At 33.5% G+C, this 26842-nt stretch overlaps 2 protein-coding genes across 4 annotated transcripts in view; one reads left to right on the top strand and one right to left on the bottom strand.

The window, feature by feature from the left end:
* Positions 1-26842, top strand: part of LOC132701219 (chaoptin-like) — a 701991-nt gene that overhangs the window by 660035 nt on the left and 15114 nt on the right. The window lies entirely within an intron of this gene.
* The window catches only part of LOC132700927 (molybdenum cofactor sulfurase 3), a 62794-nt gene that overhangs the window by 27271 nt on the left and 8681 nt on the right, over positions 1-26842 (bottom strand). For 2 of the 3 annotated variants that reach the window (XM_060668522.1, XM_060668521.1), the window contains exons 3-6: positions 17164-17320; positions 9683-9981; positions 2862-3177; positions 537-813 (exon numbers count right to left, since the gene is read on the bottom strand). In XM_060668522.1, the coding sequence (XP_060524505.1) occupies positions 537-813; positions 2862-3177; positions 9683-9981; positions 17164-17320 (1049 nt within the window). The remainder of the gene's footprint in view (positions 1-536; positions 814-2861; positions 3178-9682; positions 9982-17163; positions 17321-26842) is intronic. The other variant, XM_060668523.1, reaches the window with a different exon arrangement.

Genomic DNA, 26842 nt, shown 5'->3' with positions numbered 1-26842 from the left:
TGAAGTCTACGGTTATTTTAAAAATAATAAAATCATATATTTATAAATATAATAAAACCTAAAAATAATAAATACCATGTTCTACTTTTGTCTCCGTTCTAAATTAACAAAAAGGATCCATATTCTTGCAAGATGTTTGGTTGATATGAAGTGTGAAAAAAGAATAAAATAAAATATTCCATGTGAATCATAACGTAAAAGTTTCAAATAAAAGAAGTAAACTTACTTCTGTAGTTTCTTATTAAACAAAATTCTTTAACAACTCAATAAATCACATCATATTTCGATTTCGAATAATAATTTGAAAAAAGGGTAAATATAGAGTAAATATAGGGTAAAAACAGAAAACTCTGTCGATGTCGACATTCGCGCCAAAAAGAAATCATTTCGACACGTACGACAGGATTATGTCCGATAACAAACGAAGCGTAATTTGAATGAAAATGCCTTCTGGCGCCGTTAGCAAATTAACGCTGAAGCGAACCGCAGAGTGAAGCAACTTTATATATTATTTTGTAAAAGTTGCTAATACCTACTTCAGCGTATCCTACAATATGTCCACTAGGTCTTCTCAAATTAAAATTTACAATCCCTCCTTGGTAGCTGCGATCTTCAAAACCAGTTTCGTGATATAATTTTGCGACCGGTGCGCCATTGCAATGATGCAAGGACACCAGTTGAAAATATAAGTACCTCGCCAGATGAAACGTGTGTTGAGATATAACGTCGAAAGTTAGATTCAGTCTTTTCAGAGTATCAAATCCGTGCCTGACGGAGATTATGGATAGAAAGGGCAAAGTACCATCTTCGAAACTAAAACAGAATGAAATATGAGCGTATTTTCTGGATCCCTCCTGCGTCGGTTATTTTTGAACATAAGTTTTATCATTAAATTAGAAGTTAATAATAACTCCTATTCTTAGATTTTCTTAGACCTAACATTGGGTCATTCAGTTTATAGCAAACACATGCCGATACCACAATGAATTGCCACATTACCATGCGGCTCTAAATTCACATTTTGTCAACTCTCTTGCCCACATATCTCAATCCGATTCACTCGACCAATAATTAAAACACTTAACTTCTGCTCTTCTTTCAAATTCCACATTAAAGACATTAACCGTTCCATTACACAACCGCAACCTCCCCAAGAAAATAGCAACCTTACACTTGTCTGTATGGTTTAAAACATTACTAACCACATCAAAAAATTTCTGAAGAGATGCAATGGTAAAATTAGGTTTACTAATAGCAAATATCTCGGAAAATCTTCAATCCATCAAAGACAAAATTCCGTTCGAGACATCAGGCGTTTATAGCATTCCACGCATATGCAGCAAAGAATACACTAAAGAGACAGGACAAAAAATATCAATTACGATAAAGTCATCAACATTTGCCGAATATAAAAATGAAACCGGAAATCAACTTAAATTCTTGAATGTAATCAATTGTTCTACCTATAGAAATCCGAGAATCCATGAAAATCTCTCAACAACCAAACAATATTATCGGCAATGCTGGTTGTACGCAAGGATAGAGTAGAATGCAAATCAGTTCCAATTAAGCTCTGAGGAAGCCACAGGATTCACCGTAAGCGAGCTCTTAAAAAATCCATAGAACAAAAAAGGGATCTTTATAGTATACTGCAAGAATAATTACAATTTTTTACTTGAAAACTATTTTTCTGGCCTGACACGCAAATTTTACATATTGGAATGGAATTACATATTACACTTTTAACATAACTTAGTTTTGGTTGGTAACCACAGGGTATTGTTGGTTATAATTTTTTTACCAAACTATCACAAACTCTAATGGAATTTTAGCTTTAATGGAGCACAGATGTTAAAAGATTTTTGAACAAATATTATGCAGTAAAAAGATGCACAACTTAATCAAAAAACAAGGGAGCTGCTATATTATGGTTTTTTAGAGGCACATATTTGATACTTACTTGCATGTCTAATTACAGACTTCAAACAAAGCTTCAAAAATATTATTTGAATTGAACTTTAATATGCCCAGTGAAGAAATATAGAAAAAAATTAATTTAAAGAACAGATATTTAAATCTAATTGATCGTTAAGCAATACATTTGAATGTCGCATTTTGTTAATCTCCATGGCTTCCAGTAAATTTAATTTTCTACTTTTTGTGGCTGTGTGTAATATATCAAAATGGTCGTCAAAAATGTGTTTTTCTGTGTTTAAGTGTGTAGCATAATTAGAATCTAGACTATTGTTTTTAAACGCTCTTATATGTTCGTTAATGCGTGTCTTGAAGGATCTACCTGTTTGTCCAATATAAATTTTAGGACAAGATCCACATTTCAACCTGTAGACACCTGATTTTTGGGATTTTGGACATTTCGATTTATATCTCTAAAGAAGGTTTGATTATGGGAAACCCACTTAGGATAAGAGTGTTATTGATTTGGCCTATTTCCTTACGGACATGGTGAATTCTTTTTCGAAGTTAGGCAAAATTAGGTTTACGGAGAATTTTAGTATAATGGGGGATTTAAATAAAATTGGGAAGATTTTTAACTTTTTTACTTTGTAGACTAACTTTTTTGTTACGTAGTAGAGACCATGACGTTATTCCTGAAAACGGCAAACCAGTTTCAGTTAAGCTCTGAAGAAGCTAAGTGACTGGCAAAACGTCAGCAATTTCAACGCATGAAGAATCGAGACGAATTATTGCTGTGAAAGATTTTTTAAACAATTTGATTAAATGTTAGTTTTACTAACAGGATAGAATAAACACGCGTAATTAGAACTAGCGCTAGTGCACCTAAATTTAAACTCTCAGTGTGTATCGCGACAAAGGTGTATTTTTTAGCAGAAATTACTTACCGTTCATTTAAAATTGGTCTCGGTATCATTACGTTCTCAGAACTTAACGCCATTAGTACAGTGCCTCCTCCCAAATATCTCTTATTTAATAGATGTTCGCTCGTTCTCTTAACTAAAAGTGCTCCTAGACCGGTTGGGTAGCCGAATATTTTGTAAAAGGATATCGTTACAAAATCCGGGTTATACTTGTTGAGATCTAACCGATTTGTAGATACGAAAGAAGCAGCGTCCAATGTCACAAACCAATTTTGTAAAGCATTTTCATCCATTTGCCCATTCTGCACCTTTTTTATCCATGACAGAGGATACTTTCGGCCTGAAATTACTTAAATTGGAGCAAATTTTTCCATGTCTTCTAATGCTATGATAAGTGGATCTGATTAACTTTCATTAAGACGTTTCGGTTATCCCAGTTTTTTTTTAGAAAACGAGTGTATACTAAAGTCTATTTTAGAAAGCAGTAAAGAAATATAACCCATGCAAATAGAATAGAAAATTAGTATACAAAAGTGTACCAAAAAATGGGTAACTTTAGGCAAGTTTGATTGATGATCACTATTTTTTTAAATGGAAGACCCTTCCATTGAAATAAGTTCGAAATTTGATTGTTCATTTTAACAAATTTTTAATGAGTTCGAAATTCAATTCTGAGTAGAAAATAATTGATCCGATTGAAATTAATATAGTATGCCAGAATAATTATTAATAATTAATTATTATGCAACATCATTAGAAAAAATATCATACATGAAAATCTGACCACAATTGTTACACTCATTGCAATAATTATTTGACATGGCCGTCATTTAACCTACGGCATTCTAAAATATTTAAAGCTGACCTTATTTAAGTATTTAAGTTCTTTAGTATTTCTTTGTACACAAAATTTTTAATGTGAGCTCATGGAAAACAAAACCAAAGGAATGAAAAGTATATCTTTTTGGTTGATATCTATAGGAAAATGAGTTTCAAAAATACGATGTTTAGTATTTATAAAAAATTGAAAAGTAGACCTTCAAACTGAATTAATAGGCTTGTTGTTTGTGAAAATGTAGGATATTATTAGAAATAGAACACAGAACAATCAAATACAACCGTACTATTTCAGGAATTATGTATTAACTTTTTAAGTGCAAATAAATCTCTGAGCGGCGTATTACCCGAGAGCCTCGAATTGAATGGCTTCGCTTCTAATCACATCATCTCACAAAAACACGTTTAAAAAATATGCGACATTGTAATACTTGAAATCGGGCGACCGGTGGCGGCTCTAGTTATGTAAAAACAATATTTTCTTAAATAATATGCGATAACAAAGTTCTTATAATCGGCGCTTTTCTAACAATGTAGTACATTAAGGTAAGGTGCTATTTATGGTGACATATATATATATATATATATATATATATATATATATATATATATATATATATATATATATATATATATATATATATTCTCACGTATTAATTCACGGATGGAAAAATGTGATGACACTATATTCCGGGATATCATCCGTTCGCTCGTTGAACTCCGACTGGAATCTTGCAGACGTTTCGCCAAAATCTCACTTGGCATCTTCAATGCTCGCGCTCCGAGTGTTCGAAGTGTTTTCGGAGCGCGAGCATTGAAGTGTCATCACATTTTTCCATCCGTGAATCAATACGTGAGAATATATATATATATATATATATATATATATATATATATATATATATATATATATATATATATATATATATATATATATATATATATTAATTGTTAATGTTGTGAGAATTTAAGTTCAATAAAGGACAGGTATTTAAATCTAATTGATCGTTAAGCAATACATTTATTTAAGTGTCTCAATTTGTTCATCTCCATGGCTCCATGGCTGTATGTAAAATATCAAAATGTTCGTCAAAAATGTGTTTTTCTGTGTTTAAGTGTGTAGCATGAATTAGAATTTAGACTATTGTTTTTAAACGGTCTTTTATGTTCCTTGATGCGTTTCTTGAAGGATATACCTGTTTGTCCAATATAAATTTTAGGACAAGATCCACATTTCAACTATGTTTTCCTATGTATATAAATGTTTTAAATTGTTCGTGTTCTGTATTAGGTTTTGAATAAATAGAGTTTACTGATGTCTGTATTTGTTTTTTATTTATAATTTTATCTATAATGGACGGATTGTAGCGGTTGTTCAGTGCAATTTGTTTAATGATATTAAGTTCTTGTTGTAATTGTCTGTTGAGAGTGGCGAATCAAGAAGTCTGCGTATAAAAGAGTTAAACCTTTGTTTGTTATTTGTTTTGTGTGTATAAGGGTGATTCGAGCTATTATGTTTGACTGTGTCCGTGTGTGAAGGTTTATGATATATTGAAAAATGTAATTTGTTTTGCGCTTTCGTAATAGTTAAGTCTAAAAAATCAATAGAGTTATCCTGTTCAATCTCGATAGTGAATTTTATACGATTATGTATTGAATTAATGCAATTTAAAAAATAATTCAATTGTCTGTCCGTTCCAACAAAGCAAGCAAAGATATCATCCGCGTATCTATACCACCATAAAAAACTTTTACTTAAAGGATGTTCTAGTATGATATTTTCCAAATTATCCATAACAATCTCGGCTAACAAAGGACTCAGTGGGTTTCCCATAATCAAACCTTCTTTAGAGATACAAATCTGTCCATTAAATTCAAAATAATTTTGGTCTAAAGGTACTATTAAGCAATCTAATAAATCTTGTTTCACCAATGGGTTAACCTGTTCCCGAATTAGGGTGAAATCTACTAAATCTATGGCATCCATAGGAAATTATTTGATAGAAGAACAAGTAATAGGTGGTTTAATTCTGGGTTCAGTGATTCGGGTTAAAATAGTTTTACGGCTCTGGATGCTCATGTGAAAATGTTTTCTGTAAACTGAATGATTTAAATGATTACTATTATTTTTTTAATTCGATTTTAAAACGTATGTTAGAGTGTATAGAGTATAAATAGTAATGAAATGAGGTCAAATAACAAAAGTAAACCCTCAAGATGGTAATTTCGAGGGTTTTAGGAATAGAAACTTTAGTGAAGAGGGAATCTACGTCAGACAACCACAATGTCGTTTGGATCTAACGTAATGTCTTTTATTGTTCAGTGAAGTGAAAGGAAGTAAGTACAAAACTGTCCGTTTTCCCCGTAAAGGGTTTTAATATTGATATATTGAATAATTATGCTGGTTCGAAAGCGCAATTCTGGCTTGTAAACCTTAGGGAGTCCGCAGAAGCGAGGAATTTTAAAGTTGTGAAGAGCGACAAATTTTTTCACAGTATTTGATAGAGGTGAAGATTTTATAAAAAGTTTGATTCATCAACTACCGAGACAGGACTAACCACGAACATTTAAAAATTTTGTAAACGGTTTAAGTAAGCGGTTTCGTATTGCCAGAGCGGATGATAATGACAAGAAAATAACGTGTCATCAAAGTTTCGCTTTGATGAATTTTTAGCCTCACGTATTGTTGGATCTGCTTTAATTCGGTTTATTTTTTCTTGCCTATGGTTGGTTTTATTATACATATTTGATGTTGCTGGAGCTACATTTAAGTGGTTTTTATTATTTATGTTCCGTGCGCACGCTATCCGCAAAGGCTCTGTAAATTATAATAGTAAATATGCCTTCTTTCAACGGAATTAATTACGCTACTAAGTATAAATTTTCATTAAAACGCAATTCTGTATTTCGCTGTGGAAATTGGAATCATTCATATTTTATCATGATCCATTTTCACGAAAGTTTCCTTCGTGTAACCAGATTCAATTAAATTTGTCTGAGTCAGTTGCAAATTTATTCAACTATTAAATTTAATACTTGTTATCGAATTCGCAGTGCCGATTATGGAGCGGGGTTCTTGTTTTTGAAATATTTTCTACAGCGAACAAAATGGAACGCAAAATGTTAGAAATTTTTAGATATTTTTTGGGAAAATGATTAACCGAATATGGCAGTTTCGAGAACAAATGTCAGGCCTTTCGAAAAAATGTATTTTTAAAAATATATTAAAATTAGTACCAAAATTTGAATTTGTTAATTGGCTAGGATGCAATAGGTTTTTTAAAAGAAATATATATTATATAATATTAAATTTTTTTAAATTTTCAAATAATTTCAATTTATTTCAAAATTTATTTCAAAATCAGAGATACAAATTTCTGTCAGTAAAGAAAGTGAATTTGGGGCACCTAAATGAAACCCAGAGAATTGAAATTTTAATTTTTATTGAATATGGAGTCAAAACGAGAACTCGAGAAGAAGTTTGTCATTTGTGTACCATAAAATATCCAGGAAGACCCATTAGAAGATCCACAGCTAAAATTGAGATAACATTTATAGAGCAGAGCATGTTCAAAAATTAATGAGTATACAAGATTAAACATTTTATTAGCGCATCTTCTGAAGTAGATTCAAAGAATAGTGTTAGCCAATGAAGGGCTTTGTGTCTATTAAAAGAAGAAAAGTATCATCCGTACAAGATTGCAGCTTACAGTTTTGTGAGACTATGATGGAAATGTGCAAATTAAATCAAAATTAAATTTCTGTTTTTTATTCTTTTCTTTATTCTATAGGCCTCCTCTAGGACATTTTGATGTACTAGAAGTAAATTAGAATTGATGCTATCATTTTTGGATATAGAAAATACAATAAGCATTATTAGCGGTGATTTTAATACGGAACTATTAACTAAACAACAGATACATTTTTCTCTATCAGGTTTTTCCTTGTAACACGAGAGTAATATCAAATTCTAGTAGCTGCCTGAATAATATTTTCACAAATTTAGATCTTAATGAAAAATCTTTTGAAATACAGGTCCACATTCCTCATGATTTGGCACAAAAGTTGGATTTTTGTCTAAAAACTAATGATATGACCAATGTATATAAAAGATTCTTTTTAATGAAATAAAAGCATGCTGTTCATCATGCTGACCTTTTAGATTTAAATTTGCAATGTAACACTTTTATGAAGGAGTGTTTAAATATACGGCAAGGGTCGTTCATCTTAATTCATGAATGCTTTCCTTTTAAAATAGCTTACATCAACAAATAAAAGAAACCCACTAAAGTTGATTGATATTAAACAGAGACTTGATGTATTGTTAATTATATAGAATATCATAAATTTTTAACTGACGAAAAAAACCAATTATACGAAACGAAGATGGTAAATTCGGATCATAAAATAAAAAGCATTTAGTGAATTTGCGGCAAAATTACAGGAAAAATGAAAATTGAAAATGACCCTATTAAGCACTGGATAACTGTAATTCTAGATCTTCTGAACTCGCAAACTTATATTCCATTTCAAAACAATGTAAAAATAAAAAATCAGTCAACACATCTTGTCACTGTGGCGCGAAATGAATTTCTAGCAACTTCAGTAAAATTAGAGAACAAGTAACTTCTAGCATGACTGATCAACTAACACCGCCATTTTTCAATTTACTAAAGCAATTCTAATTTGGGCGTTTGCTTGCGTAGATCATAAAATTTTGTTGAATGAAATAGAGAGATGGAGTATCAGAGGTAAAGCATTCAATTGGATAAAATCATACTTTTCCAAAGATAGCCGCATGATATGAAACTAATAATAAATAGCAGTAAAACGAAATTTCCCCTGATTCCTGAACATGTATAGTTTAATAAAACAAATCATGAGTTCATAGAAAATACAAATTTGTAAGAAGTTCAAATTTATCAATATCTAGACCGGAACCCTAATATACAAATTGTACGTACAAAATTAAACAGTAAACAGTAGAGCTTCTGACATAAAAAGAGATTTTATTATACATAAGATCAATGACTCTTGTAGAGAAAGCGTTAAGCAATTCAAGTAATGACTGTGTATCCAAACTATATTTACGAAAGTCAAATGTTTATATCCAAGAATAAAAATCAGTTCATCGATAATATATTACATATTTTAAACACTCGAACCCAGAATATCATGCTTTACAATTACAAACTTTCAATAACTGAGAAAGAACCTTATTCTAAGTGCATTAGGATACACAACCATCTCCCAAATTCTGTGAAATGTATTAACACAATCAGAAACTTTGAGAAAGCTGTCAAAACATGTAAATGACACTAGAACCATATTCACTTGAAAAATACTTTGGTTAATTATATGGATTAATCGCTATTGTCATTTGTCATTTATACTTTTATTTCGGTAAAAGCGAATTGAAATGAAGGTTTATTACTATTATTCTTAACTTTCAGCGACGCGTTAGATGCTTTGGCATTTACACCATTATTTTTTTCTATTTAAATAATTCAACAAAATTTGGGTGTCATAATGTTAAAAGTGATAAACAGTCGAATTCCTAGGGAGTGCGGCAAAGTTCGATCCTGGAGCTGCTGTTGTACTCTCTATATGTGTTAATCTTAAAACTTGCCAATCTCAAAGCGCGGTATTTTAATTTCGGCGATACTGCGTTAGTCTACACATGAGAAGAGGTCAACATTGTCCTCAAGAAATATGTTGATTATTGTATAGTAATAAATTAAAAATCAATATAAATGGAACAAAGTTTATGGTTTTTAAAGAAAAAATAAAGATGTATAAAGGTGTATTGTTAATATTTATCCACATTACACCCTTGGAACAAGTAAATAATGTTAAATATTTAGGGTTAATTGCGGATAATACATTAGTTGGAACATTCTTCATATACTTCTAATATACCATCGAGTTTGGGCAACCTTGTATAGTAAACTCACACACATACAGTTTTTAGTTTGGATCAATTAGAATTAAAACTAAAAAACACTTACCCGCAAAATTACTCTGTGCCGGATATACGAACATTGAATTCGCGTTATTTCTCGTGTTTGTGAGACTCCCGGTAACATAGGGCGATGACAGTAAGGCGAAAGCTTCTTCGACTTTTATTTCTCTCACATTCGGCGCGAAAGTTCTCATTCCCAGTACAGACGTGTGATTGTCCTCTAAGTACGCCAAAGTTCCTCCATTAAAATCGAAGGTTTCGGCAATTATTTTAAGGGCATGCGTGGCTCCTGATGTGAAGATAACTGAATATTCTTCTGAAGTTGTTTCGAAGCAGTCAAGAACCCTTAAAAAAGGCAATCTTCAACAAAAAAGAGACGACTCAGTGGCAATGAAGAAGGAAATTAAGGGAACCATGTTCAAACTTTTATTATTATTGTCATTATTTATTCTTTATAACATTTACTAACCAAAACTAACTAGTTCATAAAACAAGAATTTACAAAAGTTAATACGTACAAAAAACTACGACGAAAAGGCAAAAATAAAAAATATACATATTATTCATTGATGCGAGTTTTGCAGTGCAGGGCAAACCTGCACAGATATCCGCGCCGATTCTAGTTCTATTCTAGATTCTAGATTCAGTTGATCTACAGTTGTTACTTCTAACTTCGTGTTAAACAGGCGATGTAAACAGTACTCCGATTATAAAATTCCTCGTTGTTACGGAATGTCATATATTCTTAAACGAAAATTCCCCCCTTCGGCCTATTGTTAGCACCAACCTGCTCCAAACTGTTCTCTAGAAAAAATCTAGCTTCCATATTAAAACTCTATATAGAGAAAACTGATAGTTTGGTACTTAATTGATTTCACTTCTTTCAACAACCATTACACCAAAATTCCTACCCTGAAACTCAAAACATAATATCAGGTGTATTCAAATCCAAGAGTCTGAAATCATTTTTTTTAATTATAATTGAAAATGCTTATGTTTTTCTTGCAACAATCAAATTTATGATCAAATATCAGTCGCAGCTAAGTGATCTCAGTTCTTACAAGTCATCAAAAATACATAAATGTAAGATTTGGAGACGCTACGTTATTGATACTTATTTAGTTTTATATTCAAGAATCCCTCTTATATTTTCTTAATTGAACTGAAATAGAAACTAATAGTGCATTTCGACATTGCGATCTGACAAAAAATTTTTATAGGAGGTTAAAACCATCGCAACCCGAATCATTGGAAAAGGAATTATAACAATTAACATCTGCTCTTTTCACAAATAATTTCCACTCCTGCCATTATAAAACACACTTCAAAATAACCTCTCCAAGGAACTAAGTTCCAAAGCAAACCTACATTGGCTACTGTAGTTTCTCCTTCCATTCAAAGCATTACAGACATATGAGGCTAACAGTTTAATAACAGACTAAGCCCAAAATACTCAAAATGGACTAACCCGCTTTAGTCCATTCTTGCTTTAAAGAATCGAGAACAATATTTAAATGCAATAATGGTTTATGTGCTGCTCTCTAGTAAATATAGAGGAAAGGTGGTGTAGTCAATTTTTACATTTCACTTTACTGTGTGTTACATCTATTGTCCTGAACGCCTCATATAATGTTAGTACCAATGTAGTACCAAAAATCTCTCAACATTTACGTTCCATCAAAAATAAAATTTAGTTTGAGAGGAGTTCCAAGGATTGGAGAAACAGGGAGACAAATGTCAACTAAACTAAAAGAACATAAAGTAAACTTAAGACTACGCAAATAAACTGAATAAAACTTTTTCAGAACATCATATAACCAGACATCACATCTTATTCAACCAAACTAAACTTTTTGCATGTAATCAATTCGTCTACCACCTTTCAGTTAGCTCGGCCCGTCAAAGAGTATATAACTAGGTGCAGAGTAGAATACAAATCAGTTTCAATTAAGCTGTGCTGAAGCCAACAGGATGTGACAAATTCGATTGATCAACAATGACGCATGAGAAATCCAGGAGATTTGTAAACAGTAGTATGTAGAATAGAATTTCATTTACTGGGACTACATGCACTGCAACGTTCAGTATGGCACACCTTAATGAGATCATCTAACTCGGAAATATGTATGATAATTTATTACTTAATTAATACTTTTTTCGAGAGTATAGACTCCAAAGGCAAATGGTTTGGGATTCTGGGATATTAGCTACTAATTTGTCCAACTGAATATATTTTTTTAAGTTTTAATCTTCCTTCAATCTGAAAGCATCAAATAAAACTAAGTGATCAGCATAGAGAAGACGGCGAATGTAATATCAATTTTCTCTAGAAATCAGTCAATCAGTGGCTGAAGCATTCTTGCATAAGATCTTTATAATATCGATAAAGTTGGGACTACAACTATATAGTTTGTAAATGCCTTCGCTACTGTATTCAACTTAAACAATGTCGCACCAGTTCAATGGTACTTTACCTTAAGCAAGATACTAGAGAAAAAAGAGTTTTAGAAGTCAGTTTTGGGGAAAATTCCCAAAGGATGTCAGATGAAACTGCTGGAAAACAACTCTTCTTCTTTATTTTAATAAAGCTCCAAAAGAAGTGCCACCTTATTAGTCCCTTAGGAAGTGATCAGCATGACTTTTCTCTGGAATTCGTCAAGGAAACAGTACATCGATTGAGGGCAAACGACAGTGATGTCAGTGAAGTTCGCAGACTAAAGAGAGTGTTGCCATCCGACCTAAGTACAGAACTGAGAAGCTATTATCTTCATTCGGGTTTAAAGGCCGTCGTCGATTGGAATTACTTCCTAACGTTTCGCTAGCACGAGTGGCGAGCTTCTTCAGAGGTCCTTCCATCTCCGATGTTGGACGTAGACAGTCTACGTCCAACATCTGAGAATTAAAACGGCTCGCTCGGAAAACCGTATATAGGAGAAAAAATAAAAAATATTATAATAAATCATAAAACAGGAATAGAAACTATTCAGAACAGAGAAAATTATCGTTATCTGGACACATCAGCAAAACAGTAATACATATTATTAGTATAAAGAGAAATTAGAAGTACACATCGCATAGTATCTCTCATATTGCTCGCTACGTCTGGCAAATATTTTATGTATTTGTAACTTATGTTTATATAAGTGACCGCTCCTTCTAAATTTTGTATGCAAACCATTTTTTTCGATATCATCACTTGTCACGTTTTTATGTCGAAATTTTTGAATTTGGCGCTATGAAAGTGGCCACGTGACTGGTGTCAGTTGATTTTGTTTAATGCTTCTTAGTCTATCTCTGCAAGAAATGTGCATATCTCCAAAAAGGCGTAATGTATTTTAATAAAAATAGATACATCTTCCGGATTTACCCTGCATCGCTTGTTGATAAATCGAACTTGCTGACGTTTCGCCAAATTCTTCAGAGATTCACTGAAACAACTAACGCAGAGCGAAACCAGACGACGTGTAAATAGTATTACAGTAGCCTGTAAAAAAGGATAATTTGTATCTGTCTACTTCAAATCACATGCTGATAGATCCCTATTAGCTTACTATTTTGTTTTCTTTAGGCTTATGTAAAGTCTGATGCGGGTTTCTTGTTGTAGAAATGTAATTCCTTATAAACAATAAATACTAATATAATGTAATATAAACAAAATATACATTAACGCGTGGGAGTTTTTTGAAGAAAAGAACAAGCTATCATTCACGCTATCTGCGACCCGAATGCAATTGCTTATCTTACCACCTGGCAGCATTTTCTGACCTAATTGCACGAACATTAATCTGCCAAAAAATGAATGCAACATGTGGCCATTAATGGTCAAATAAAGCCCAAACAACTAGGTGAAAAACACATCGCATTATCATTATGCTATCTCAAAATATAAATGAAAGAAAGTGGATTTTGGTAAAAAATGTCCACGATCTGGGTTGTAAATTAAATTTTTTCCCTTGACCTTTTCACTTTTTTTTAAACCGTCCGTCCTACCTAGGCTTACTGGGATACATAGTATTACTTATTGAGCCATAAACTAAGGGACAATGCTAACAAAATCAAATTTACCGATTTTAAGGAAATAAAGAAATATAAAACAGTACTGAACACCAATAAAACTACTGGTTCCTTAAATCAAATACTGACACTTTCCGATTCCGGTCGCCTCGGTCATATAACGGAAAAAAATATTTAAGAATAAACAGTAAGTATTTTATATGCGATAAATGTTTCCTCTCACGCCACTATCGCTGCTATATGAACAGTTTACAGGATAGTTCGTGAAGTGGCATATGAAAAAAAAAGCATTTTCATTAATCATGCTTAGGTCAGAGTGCCAGAAAATGAGGACGAAAGTAATTGAAATCGCATGCTTGGAAATGGTGGTTCAGAAACCTTTGCAAGAAGCATTCGTCATCTATCTACTTTTATAAAAGTTGAGTACTAGCTTCAGTTTACAAGTGAATGAGACGTTAAGTGATAAACTAGTTTTTGATGTGAAATATGTTATCGTCACGTAGAAGTAAGTCGGTGAATAATTATTTTGCATGATATCGTTAAACGTAGATCAAACGTCGAATTGTGACATTTTAGATGATTCAAAATTTACGTCATTAATTTGGAATGTAGGATTTTTGTGCATTTGCCCAAACGTCGTATAGTGAACCCTTATGTCGGCGGCAGTATGATTTTCTAGCAATGATATTGCGTCAAACTTGGTTAAACGTAAATGACCAAATTGCTATAACCTGACTTGTTTTGGATTTTTGATTTGAACAATTTATTTAATTATTTAATGTCTTCAAGGAAAAAAAGGTACCGTCGACACACCGTTAAAAAAAATAAAATAAGGTGACTCGGGTAAGTATTTGAATGAACGTGTTTTTCAACACAAATGTTGATATGCAAGACTACTTTCAATAGCGAAACTACGAAGCGGTAATTTCTCCTTCCTCCTACTGATATGGTCCTACGTCACCCAATTCTTTCACGCAAACTATTTTAAAGTGCCTTATTTTTGCAAAAATTTACGAAACAGTCATTTGCTTTTGGTCGGGAAAGTCCATCTGTGGTTGAACTACACTAGTATAAATGACTACAGGTGGACATTTTGCTGCTGAATTTTTTTCGTGGTATTTTGGTTACTAATATTAAGTGCATTTAGTTACTACGCCATTGTTTGGATACACGAGAGAAGGTGACGTGACGGCCATTGGAAAAAAGTTAGGTTTTTCTAGACTGCTACGATTCTTTCTAATCCATTAACCAACTTTTTGAAATCTTATGGTTATTTCTGCGTTCGCGAATGAACATTGATTAAAACAACTGATAATATCAAAATTTTATTTTTTGGAAAATAAATGAGAAACGCATTATTTACGGTTTTTTAGGCCCACGGAGTTTTTTCTTTTGCTTCTAAAATAATCATATTTTATTTAGTCAAGGGTCCTTCGCAGGGATATTTCGCTTAGGATTTTGTGTGTAAGTCTTCTGACTTACCATATAAAAGCGGAAGAAATTATTACGGGTTAAGTTGTTTTGTTAACTACCCCCTGGTGTGTCTGTTTAAATTCCAAAATAATAGGTCATGACCACCCACTTGTTGCATAAAATATTACCATATTGCCACTGACCAAAGGTGGAAATTGTTTTATAATCTTCGTATCTAGGTTGAATCCACAGTGCATACAATTTGATATATAATAATAACAGTACGTCTATAGCCACAATACTAAATAATAATAATAATAATTAACGCAATTTCTTTCTGTGACAACGCAGTTGTTAATAGCTGATTAGAAACGTATTCCATTTTGCCATTTTATTTTCATTTTATTCTAATGCAATGTAAATGTAAATTATCTTGAAAATCGCGAGAGATAGAAAAGGAAATTGGTGAAAATAAAGAGAGGCATTTTATTTAAGGAATAACTTAAAACAACAAAAATATAAATCATTCCATTTAGGAAAATTGAGACATGAAGATTTTAAATTTCATTATTTCTTCCTCATATTTAGAGATCCATCATAAAATAAATAAATCCGGCGAGTTATACAGCAGGACCAGCCGACGAAGTGCATAGCTAACACGCAGATGGCTGACTGATGAATTTTATATATCCACTCGACACGTATTGCGAAATGCTTTAAACAACCTAAGCGTTAGTTTAATAAAATATTGTGAAAATAAGGAGTGTTTTTTTTTCGATGTATAGAACTTTAAATTGCAATAAAACAACGATGGATTATTCGATTGACATGAATTTTATTTATCCGAAAGATAATCTTGTGGCATTACATTTTAAATATGATTTCTGGCATATGACTCCTACGGCTGGCGCGGATGTAGTCCAATCTGGACGTCCAATTTTCGATGACTTTTTCAACATTTGTGACTGTATATCGGCAATAACAGGGCGAATGTTGTCTTCCAAATGGTCAAGCGTTTGTGGCTTATCCGCATAGACCAATGACTTTACATAGCCCCACAGAAAATAGTCTAGCAGTGTTAAATCACAAGATCTTGGAGGCCAATTCACAGGTCCAAAACGTGAAATTAGGCGGTCACCAAACGTGTCTTTCAATAAATCGATTCTGGCCATCATCGTTTTTGAAGAAATGCGGACCAATGATTCCACCAGCCCATAAAGCGCACCAAACAGTCAGTTTTTCTGGATGTAAGGGTGTTTCGACATACACTTGAGGATTGGCTTCCCTCCAAATGCGGCAGTTTTGTTTGTTGACGTAGCCAAATCGGAAACAACGGCAATCTAGTTTTGGGACCGTTCGACGATCTACGCTTTACTTGATGATCGTTTAGTTTCAATTCTTGCACGATTTGGATTTTGTAAGCACGTAAACCAAGATCCTTCGGCAAAATCTTCCATAAAGTGGATGGAAACAGATCCAATTCCTGTGCTCGATGGCGGATGGACTCATTCGGGTCTTCCTCAATGCTACGCTCCACAGCAGCAATAGCTTCTTCTGTACGCACCGTACGGCGTCTCTGGGAATGCTTATCAATAAGAGTAAACGTGGTGCGAAAACGTTCCATGGTTAATAATAAAAAAAACGATAAAATGGACGTAGTGCGCGATACGTATTCCGCACAGAACCATTATTTTCGAAATAAAATTGCACTATTTGCAAGAGTTGTTCAGGCGTGAGTCTATTCATTGATGAATTGCCAAACCAAACTGAGAATAAATCACTTGATAGCTGTTAAATTGGTAGCCATCTTGAACAGTAATGCCAACTTAAAGTTCTATACATCGAAAAAAACACCCATTATAATGTTTTTCTACTCCCTTCCTTGAAATACCCAATTATACAGCGATCCAGTCTGCGGAAAGGTCATTTTATTAAGTCAATTTTGCTCACCTACGGCTGCAAGCCACTCTAGGTTGAAGCAATAAGCAAAACAAGGTGTTAGTACATTTTTAAGAGATCCATTAAATAAAAACGCATATCAGAATTGAAAAATAAATTAAGATTTTACAAGGACGTGCAGGTCTTATGTGTAGCACCTACTTGTATCTCACTAAATCCACAGCATCTGCAGACGAACGACTGGATAAACTCCTACCGTGGGGATTGGAGTAAATATTTTGGGCTAAATCTGACCAAACTGATTTAATCTGCTCTTCGGAGTATAATGTCGCTCCAGCATGGTCGAGATAACATGTTTCTAAAATAAAAGATAAAGTACGTAAATTTTACACCCAACAGTGGTCGTTTTCGCCAAAACATTGAATTCAAAGGAGATATTTTATATTAAAAAATACACACTTGAAATAACTGCAGGGAACCTTGAGACATCCTGTAGAATTCTACAATAGTAAGTCTTGACAGCAACAATTGATCTTATAATAGTAAATAATTTTGACCTTTTTTTCATCTACTATTTACACCGTCAATTGTTTTTCTTAATTACCTTTTTTTTGGTTCATAATATTTACTATTAAAGAAAAATTCATATTGTGTTATAATTTATTAAGTAATAAAAGTGAAGCTAAAAAGTACATCAATAAGTTTCAATGGAGTCAAATTTTAGTGAAAAAAACATTTTACAATATACACCGTCAGTTTAGGAGGACAGGCATCCCGCACTACAAAAAGAAAAAAAACTCGTCAGATACTCAGTAAAGAAAAGCAACTATATATTCTATTGCACTTTGAAGATAGGCCTACAAGTTTTTGCCAGCGCAGAACCTTGAACAGTGGGATTTTAATTTCATGTTAGAGCACTGCAATAATTTTGTATGCAGAAATTTCAACCAAAATATTTTTGATGACATTACTTCGACTGATGACGAAAGAATTTACTGAAGGTAATTTAAATTCTCTGTGGTACCTAAAATTGCTGCACGATACTGAACCTTCAATTGATCTTTCAATACCACCAGAAGAACGAGAAAATTTATTTTGGCAGCAATATGGTGCTCCTAAACACTAAAATTCTGCCGTAGAAAACTATTTAAGTACGAGGCATAGGAAACGGATTGGTCAATACGGTGATCATCCTTGGCGCCCAAGGAGCCCAGACCTAACTCTACTTAACTTTTTTTGCTCCTAAACAAATCTGAAATTCAAAAATAAACCCACCCAAGCCACCCAACCCAGAGACCAAATACGCGAAGGTGTACAGTATCTAAATGAAACTGAGTTTGTTCCAAAAGCAATACTTCATTTAGAAACGGCATCCACTGTTTTCTAATTGAATGGCAATAATTAAGAAGGCGATTTGTGAGTCGATTTTAAAAAGAAAACTTCATATGAACATGAACTGCTTAATTTTTGAGATACAGGGTGGTTTTCAAAAATAAAATATATTTTTTTAATATCTGTAATTCCATTCTACATATTTTAATAAAGTTTGGTACACATGTACTATGTATCAAAGTTTTAAAATAAAAATTATTCTTAGAATCTCCAATCATTCCGATATGCGGTTTTCTCTTAAAAAAATAAAAACTTTCTCTGCATGCTCATAGCAATATCGTTAACATGACAGCATGCAGAGAATTACTATAATTATTATTTCTTACTTAAGTAATTGTCTATCTGTTTTATTGAAATACTTCAAAAAATCAAAATACGAATACAAAGTACGTAAATTTTATGAAAAATAAATAAAATAAATGTAAATATGAATCGTTTATTATTTAACTTGTTGAGATGTTATGTTATTTCATTAAAACTGTAAAAGAAAAGAGAACAGTCTCCTAATATTTTGTTTTTTTGAATAACACTAGTTGCTAACTAAAAACTAGATATTTTGCTTTAGATACATATTTTATTTTTCACAAAAGAAAGTCCTAGATTTTACCAGTGCAGTGGCGACCTAATTAACCAAAATATTATTTGTTCGTAGATGGTCGCCACTGATTTCCTTAAAAACAAACACTGACATTGCATTCTTTTATGAGCTGATTTGGTCTCTTCCTTTTTTTTTAAATCCGTCGCACGGTTTTTATTTTAAATTAAAAACTAATTACTTTGCATGCTGTTATATTAATGTTATGACGATGCAGCGAAAACCGTAAATCGAATTGAGAAAATTATAAAACTAAATTTCTCTAGAAATGATTGGAGATTGTACGAATAGTTTTTATTTTAAGAAAAATCAGTGGCGTACCATCAATATCTGTGTATTTTTAAAATTAATGGATACTAAATAATACCTCTTGATAGATAGTACATGTAGTTATTCATAAAGTATATTTCATTTTTGAAAACTTTACCACCCTGTACCTCAAAAGGTAAGACGTTTAGGATATATATTCATATGAAGTTTTTTTTTCCAAATGGGCCCAAAAATCGTCCCTTAATCATTGACATTCAATTAGAAAACACTCTGTATATTTAAAAAATCCTCTAAAATAATTGTTATTAATTTTTTATAGCTAGTATTATTCATGGTAAAAAAATTCGTTTATAAAATATTTGTTATAATATTGTTCGATATTTCCTTTTATTTTTAATTTGTTTTTCATGGTAATACTAATACTTCATCAAAATTTCTTATGAAACGGATCGTTTTTATAGATTGCATATTTCTCTACAGGTTTTATTAGGAAAATGGGATTCTTACCAATAACTCAGAAATTTATTGAAATTGCTATGACCAGCGGAAAAATGTATGTTTATGTTTCATAGATCTTCCACCAAGTTCATCATCACACACTTATACAGCTGCCCCGACAGCTTGACTTGGACCAGAAAGACATTTGGTGCATTGAAATAATGTACTGACACCACTCAGCACAGTTTTCGTTGGACGGTGCCCTGACTACACAGGTCAGAATTCTTTGAGATGTACGGCAAGGATGTATAGTGTCGCACCTCTAGTGTAACCTAAATTTCGTTAAGTACTTGCATAATGTCATCACATTCCAGATTTTGGATAGGTATGAACACAGTCGCGATGATGACTAATTCAACGTAAGTAACTACGTGACTGTGTTAGATATGGCGAAAGATGCTCGCGAGTGTTATTAAACAAAATTTATTATTATATGGACCACAAACAGAAATTTAAGGAGTCAAACTAAACGAATCCACCGAAACGAATCAAAATTATTTTCAAAAAATTAAAGAGCAAAACGCAATATGTAGGAAAAAGAAACATGTATATACGCTTTCACACATTAACAATCAGTAGGTATCACTCATCTACCTATAATCTTAACGTTATTTTCAACAATGAAACCTGTAATAATCTCCGCACAGCAAGTTTCGGAAATACCTCTGAAGTACGTAGACTATCTAATAACATCAAAAAATTAAAGCAAAAGATTGGTATATGTAGGAACAACAACCGTTTGTTTATACAGGGTGCGGCAAAATGATAGGTACTATTTGGGATGTTAATGAAAACCAAACTCCATAAAGGAAACATTTTTTAAACTATTTTTGAAATGTACATTTTATGCCATTTAGGAACGTTATTTTTTAAAAATGATGTCTCTTAAATGACGGCCATTATTGTCGATGCACTCTTGTAGGTTCTCGTGGAAGCGCATCATTACCCGATGGATCATTTCTTGGGGAATTGAGGCAATTTCTTGTTTTATGGCTGCCTTTAATTCTCCCAAAGTCCGCGGACTATCTGTGAAAACTTTGGCTTTCAGGTAACCCCAAAGAAAAAAGTTGCAAGGCGACAAATCAATCGAACGTGGAGGCCAGCCAAGATCACCCCGTAAAGACACCACTTTGTTCAGGAACATTTCTTGAAGAAGATTTAGTGAACGACGCGTTGTGTGCGATGTAGCACCATCCTGCTGGAACTAAATATGTTTTCTTTGATCGTTGTTCAACTCTTTCACTTTTGGACGCAGGAGATTGTTAAGCATATCAAAATATCGTTATCCGTTGACTGTTACCGTTATTCCATCTTCTTCAAAAAAGTAAGGACCCAACAGGCAGAACTCCGAGATTGCACAGCAGACGGTGACTTTTGGACTGTGAAGAGGTCGCTCATGAAGTTCCTCTGGACTATTTGCTGCCAATAACCGAAATTTTGCTTATTTACGGTACCCGAGAGGTGAAAGTGAGATTCATCGCTAGACACGAATACAGCGCTTCTGGGAATGTTTTGAAGAATATATTTGTACGGGTTTCAAAATCTCTTGCCCTTAATTCCTGCACTACCATCATTTTGTACGGATGCAGCTGGAGTGAGTCGTGTAAAATCCTTCTAATACTTCTATCGGGAATTCTCAAAGCAGCTGCATGCTTACGAGCTGAACGCCTTGGAGACTGTTGTACGTAAACTCTTACTGCATTCACATTTTCCGGTGTTCTTACTGTCCTTGGTCGGCCAGTAGATTTTCGGTTAAGTGCAGAACCTGTTTCCCTGAAGTGTAAAACCCACCGACGAATTGTTCTTCCATCCGGAACCGTGCCATGCCGACCAACATCAAACTGATTACGAAAGGCGCGCTGCGTCGCTATTACAGATTCCCCATTTCTTATAAACTCCTCGACAACGAAAACACGATGCACTCCGTTTCAAGCCATGTCGATAACTGAAAATTGCATACTTTTGTCTGCATAACGCGAGTGCGTACATAGTGTTTTACAAACCGAACAACCACTATTTGAAATTTTGCCTACCTTTTTGCCGCACCCTGTACTATCATCTAGCCTAATTATATCAAAATATAACAATTTTGTCGTATCTTCATCGCGTACTCCATTTTTCCCCAACAAAATGAGAGCAGAGCAGTCAATATTGAGGAAATGCAAATAAACTTAAATTATAATCCTGGTGCAATCACGAATTTGCCTAATTTTCACAAAATAGTTATATACATTTAATATAAATCGCCATAGAAACTTTTTTTTCGTAAGTTTTTTACCAACAAAATCAAATGTTTATATATAAGACTAGGATCCAAAGAATTTAAACAACACATCCGCGTTCAAAGATCGACAGAGGGCAGTAAATATTTGGAACAATTTGTAATACCTTCAAAAGTTTGCCTAATTTCCCCAAAATAGTTATATATGTAATATAAAACTTCATGGAAATGGATCTTTTTTTTATACCCCATACAGGTATCGTCAAATTTTAGCAGGGGGTTCAGGCGGCATAGTAGAAACGTTCATACATCTTCGTGGCGTTATCACCAACGATTACGTCGATATGCATTCGTGACACAGGAGGATTTTATACGTCATCATCATTACAGATACGCCTTTCTACATGTTTTGGTGGCACTCGAGGACTGGTGACATCATCTGCTGTTGTTAAAAAAGAATAATTTAATGTCAAAACGCTTCTATACAAATTATTATGATTTCGACGTTAAAATCTTTGTCTTAGGAGTTTAAACGGCAGTGAAATTAAACTCGAAGTTCTGGTTAAGAACTTTAATGAAAAGAAAGTGCGGCACAGAGAATAGAATTAACAAAATGGATAAACGGAAGGAGAATAAAAAAATACTAAGCCCAACTTGCGTAGTTGTACTTCGCGGCGGGCTCTTTTCTCCGGGCACAGGCCGTTCCTATGGTTACGGAGGGATAGTCGGCTCGAGCGGCATAATGACCGCATTCACTAGAAAGGGAGTCAGCAAAACTTGTCTCTGTGTATCGAACTTGCATTTAAATGAAAAAATAATCTACTTCTTTTTCATAGATTTCCGTAGATATATCATGACGTCACCAACGGTGCTCAAGAAGCAAGAGGTTCCACTCCCGTAACGCATTCAGCAGTGCGTCTTCGAAGGATTCGGCTTTTCTTTCTTAGCATCATCAGCTTTGAGGGAGAGGATATTTCAATATCTGTAGCCACACCAACGTAAGACAGGGAAAACATCAATTGCTTCATCTGGCTCGAAATTACATGTAAGAAAAATCATATATAGTAACGTACCCACACTGATTTTAAATCTTTACAGTGTGATATAAGCGATCTCTAAAATTATAGGTGCAAAAATGCATGGTTCTCCGGAAAATTTCTCGCCAACTATTTTGACACGAAAATATTGATACAAAAGACAGTACGGCTAGACATTTTTGATGTGCCCCTCAAAGTCAATATTGTAAAGCCATAAAATATTTCGGTATTAAAATTATGTAATTAACGTCGATAACTTAGAACTATCTTTGCTTAGCTGCTGTAGCGTAGCTGCCTTCCAAGTATTTAAATTATATACGTGAATGTCTCTTAAGCGCACCCCATTAGATATTTTTGAGGAAAAGAAATTTCAAAGCAAAACCAACAAAACATATTACTTGTATAAAATGGCCAGCAATTTTTCATTTCCAGATCCCGAAGCACAGCACTCGGAGTCAACTTCCAAGTATCTAACCGACGTCCAATTCGTTGACATTTAAAACACGCAATCTAGCCACTACTTAAACCCCCGTTTGATAAGTAGTACGGCATTGCCCATCCCTATTGACCCCAAAATGCATAAAATAGCAGGATCGTAATTAAGTTATTTGTTGTTGGAGCACTACTGGCATATCTTTAGACTCAGTTACACTCGCCTACACTTTCGTCCGAGTCATAATCGTAACAAAAGTTTCTGCAACGACAAATATAGAGATTTCGTCAGATATACCAATCTATTAAGATCGTTCCCCGCCAAGTAAGGTTTGATTGGCGCAATAGAACGAAGAAGCCTGATTGCGAAGTCTGCCTAGCACATTTTCAACTCTATCTTCATTCTCACTACAAGGACCTTTCATTTTTAGAAACTAGAAACTAGGAGAAAGCATCAACTATATTGCCGTATGACAATTACTCGTCCACACACAGTCATGTCAGTGCCGGTGAGTTTTTTTAAAGCGGGAAAACCGTGGAAAAACAATTAACTTAGTAGTGTTGACGTTTCAGAAGCAAATTGAAGAAACATTAGTTTTTTACAGGTGAATTTAAAACACACACTCACATGTTAATATTGCAGCATCACGTCGGTTGTATTAGTATCATCAAAAAACATGATAAACACACTAATTTATGAAAATAGTCATTTATTTATTATTGACGCGTTGAAGGCAGAACATGAAAAATTTGACGTATCAGAGGTAAATCCAGGCCAGCAAGTTCTTAGTGAATATGTTAAAATAGAAAAGAAACAGAAAGGACAGTATAAAATAAGCTTATTTTGAGAAATGAAATTTTTGGCAAATCTGACGAATTGACTATATTATTTGAAAATTTTGTGTCTAGTCAATTGAAACCAATGAAGGTTATAGATGAATTACGTTCATTTTATGAAAATTACGTTATAAGAAAGACGGACGCGGGTCGAATATTTCAAGGGGTTAAGGGAAAATAGCGCGTGTATATGTATACCAAGGTGTCAAAAAATCAGACAAATGAGGAATCGTTACAATGGTTTAAAAAGAAAATTGAAATAAATTCATTGGAAAGCGGAAATTTTATTAATTTAATATTGAATTGTAAAGCTATTTCATAAAAGTTTAAAATTACTTTACGATAGTTCCTGTGTCCAGCGAATCACATGCATACATATATTCTCAGAAGTAACGTGGTAACATGAAACTTTAGCTATATTTAATTTATTGAGTGAGATTAATGTTATTAATAGTATATTATGCAACAAGTGTGGTAAACGGCATTTGAGTCATGAGTTTATTTGGCACGAGCCGAGCGAGTGTATTATAAACAGTGACTTAAAAAGTTTACCGAACGTGCTGCATACTATGCTTTTTCTACGATATTGACACGATTGGGTACATTTTCGCAAAAAAAAACACGGTTTTTGCTGAGTCGAACTTGCTCACGTTTCGCCAATCATCCTGTTGGCTTCTTCAGAGCTTGACTGAAACTGACTCGTATTTTACTCTGTACCTGCTTATATACTGTTTGAGGGGTTTTCTATAGACTGTCGGATTTTTCGTTGGTAGAATTTTAGTTTTATCGAATAAAATTTGATGTCCGGTTCAATCTATAAACAACCTAACAATCTTAACCGCGACTCAGGTCTCTATGGTCAGTTCGTAGATATAAGAAAGTGACCAATTGCTTTTGAATATGATTATCCAAGGGTGGTCATTAACATACAATGCAACAAGATTATTACCTAAAGTTTCGGAATTTAAATTCAGGTAAAATTGTGGTCCGTAATAGAAAATAATAAATAATAATCTTGTTGGATTGTATGTTTATGACCACCCTTGGATAATCCCATTCAAAAGCAATTGGTCACTTTCTTATATCTATGAACAGACCATACCTGTCACCAATATGGGAATCAGTCATCCCAGACGGTGTTTATGCCCCACATTTACCTCCGCTCCCCTCAAACAATATATAAGCAGGTACAGAGTAAAATACGAGCCAGTTTCAGTCAAACTCTGAAGAAGCCAACAGGATGATTGGCGAAACGTCAGCAAGTTCGACTCAGCAAAAACCGACGCAGGAGAAATCCAGAAGTTTTATAAAAACTGTTACAGTAACCTGTGGAAGTTTCTATGAAAAATGTGTGTAATGATATTACACAGCATAGCGGTGCATTTTTTAAATTTTCACCTTACACCACTCTTTTCGCGTAAAACATTAAGCAAACAGTCGTTTTACCGGTCTTTATTTAATTTTGAAATGATGAATAAAATTTTCATCCCCAGTGGAATTTTTTGCCTTTCAACGCAAAGCGTAATAGCGGTTGAATTGTTAACACAAGCTGAAATATTGTCACGTCTACGTATGCGCTGCACCTTTCAAAAAGTCTGTTAAAACGTTTAATATATATCAGCAATTTACAAAAAATGAAAGAATCCCCAGAGGTTAAAAATGATTATACTTTTTTTTTAATCTAAGGGTATAATTACTTCAATCATAAATAACAAATGAATTCCCTGATTTAACTAATCATTAAATACATTTGACATATAACAAACAAGTCAAAATAAAAAAGAAACAAAGAAAAATCCCATAAAATAAGTTTATAAAAAATCTTAAGTCTTCCAGAAACCGCTGCTCTATCATTGCTTCAATCCCAAGAAGTATTATATCGACTACCCCCAAAAAATACGCACAAAAAATAAATTCAAGTAATGGTATTTGTGTTGCTCCTTGCGTTTAAATATTCCCTCTACTCACTGTGGAATATGAATATGAGGACTTTTGACTAGTGAAAAAATGAAAATAAACTCCCCACATTCCCAGTCAGCATAAAGAATTGTCGCAAAGACAACACCCCAGTCTACAACATTGTTTACATTGCTTCTCACACTTTTCACTCTACACCTGTGGGTTCCAAAAGCACAACAAATTAAACTTATTTAATTCACGCGAATTTGCACAACAATTAACAGTGGAAGTTAATCCAAGTTCATTACACTTTTTGAGAAGTTGGCATAGATTGAATTTTTGTGTAGACATGCGTTAAAAACCGGTTAAAAAAAGAGGCGAAAAATTGTAAGTCGACTGATTACTTTCTTGACCTGAGTAATACTGGCTTTACCGGGGGCGAAGCGAGGGGCAAAGGTGTTGTTCTAAGAATTTCGGTGCTCTCTTCCATAAAATCTCCAGTTATACACCGATCGAGCGTGCGGAGACCGTCATTTTACATGAATTCCGTTATGCTTAAAATTTTTGAGGATAACTAAAGGTGGAGGATATTTAACGGCCCTTAAGTAAATTAAGGATGTTAATAATTAAACCGAAATTTTCATGGAAGTTCGACATTTCTACAACGAAATGACATTGGCTTTAATCTTCAAAACGTCG

This window comes from Cylas formicarius, unplaced genomic scaffold (assembly GCF_029955315.1).
Source record: "Cylas formicarius isolate icCylForm1 unplaced genomic scaffold, icCylForm1.1 PGA_scaffold_4__25_contigs__length_36172078, whole genome shotgun sequence".
Taxonomy (NCBI): domain Eukaryota; kingdom Metazoa; phylum Arthropoda; class Insecta; order Coleoptera; family Brentidae; genus Cylas; species Cylas formicarius.
The sequence above is the reverse complement of the archived record's forward strand: the minus strand, read 5'-3'. Positions and strand labels throughout refer to the sequence as shown.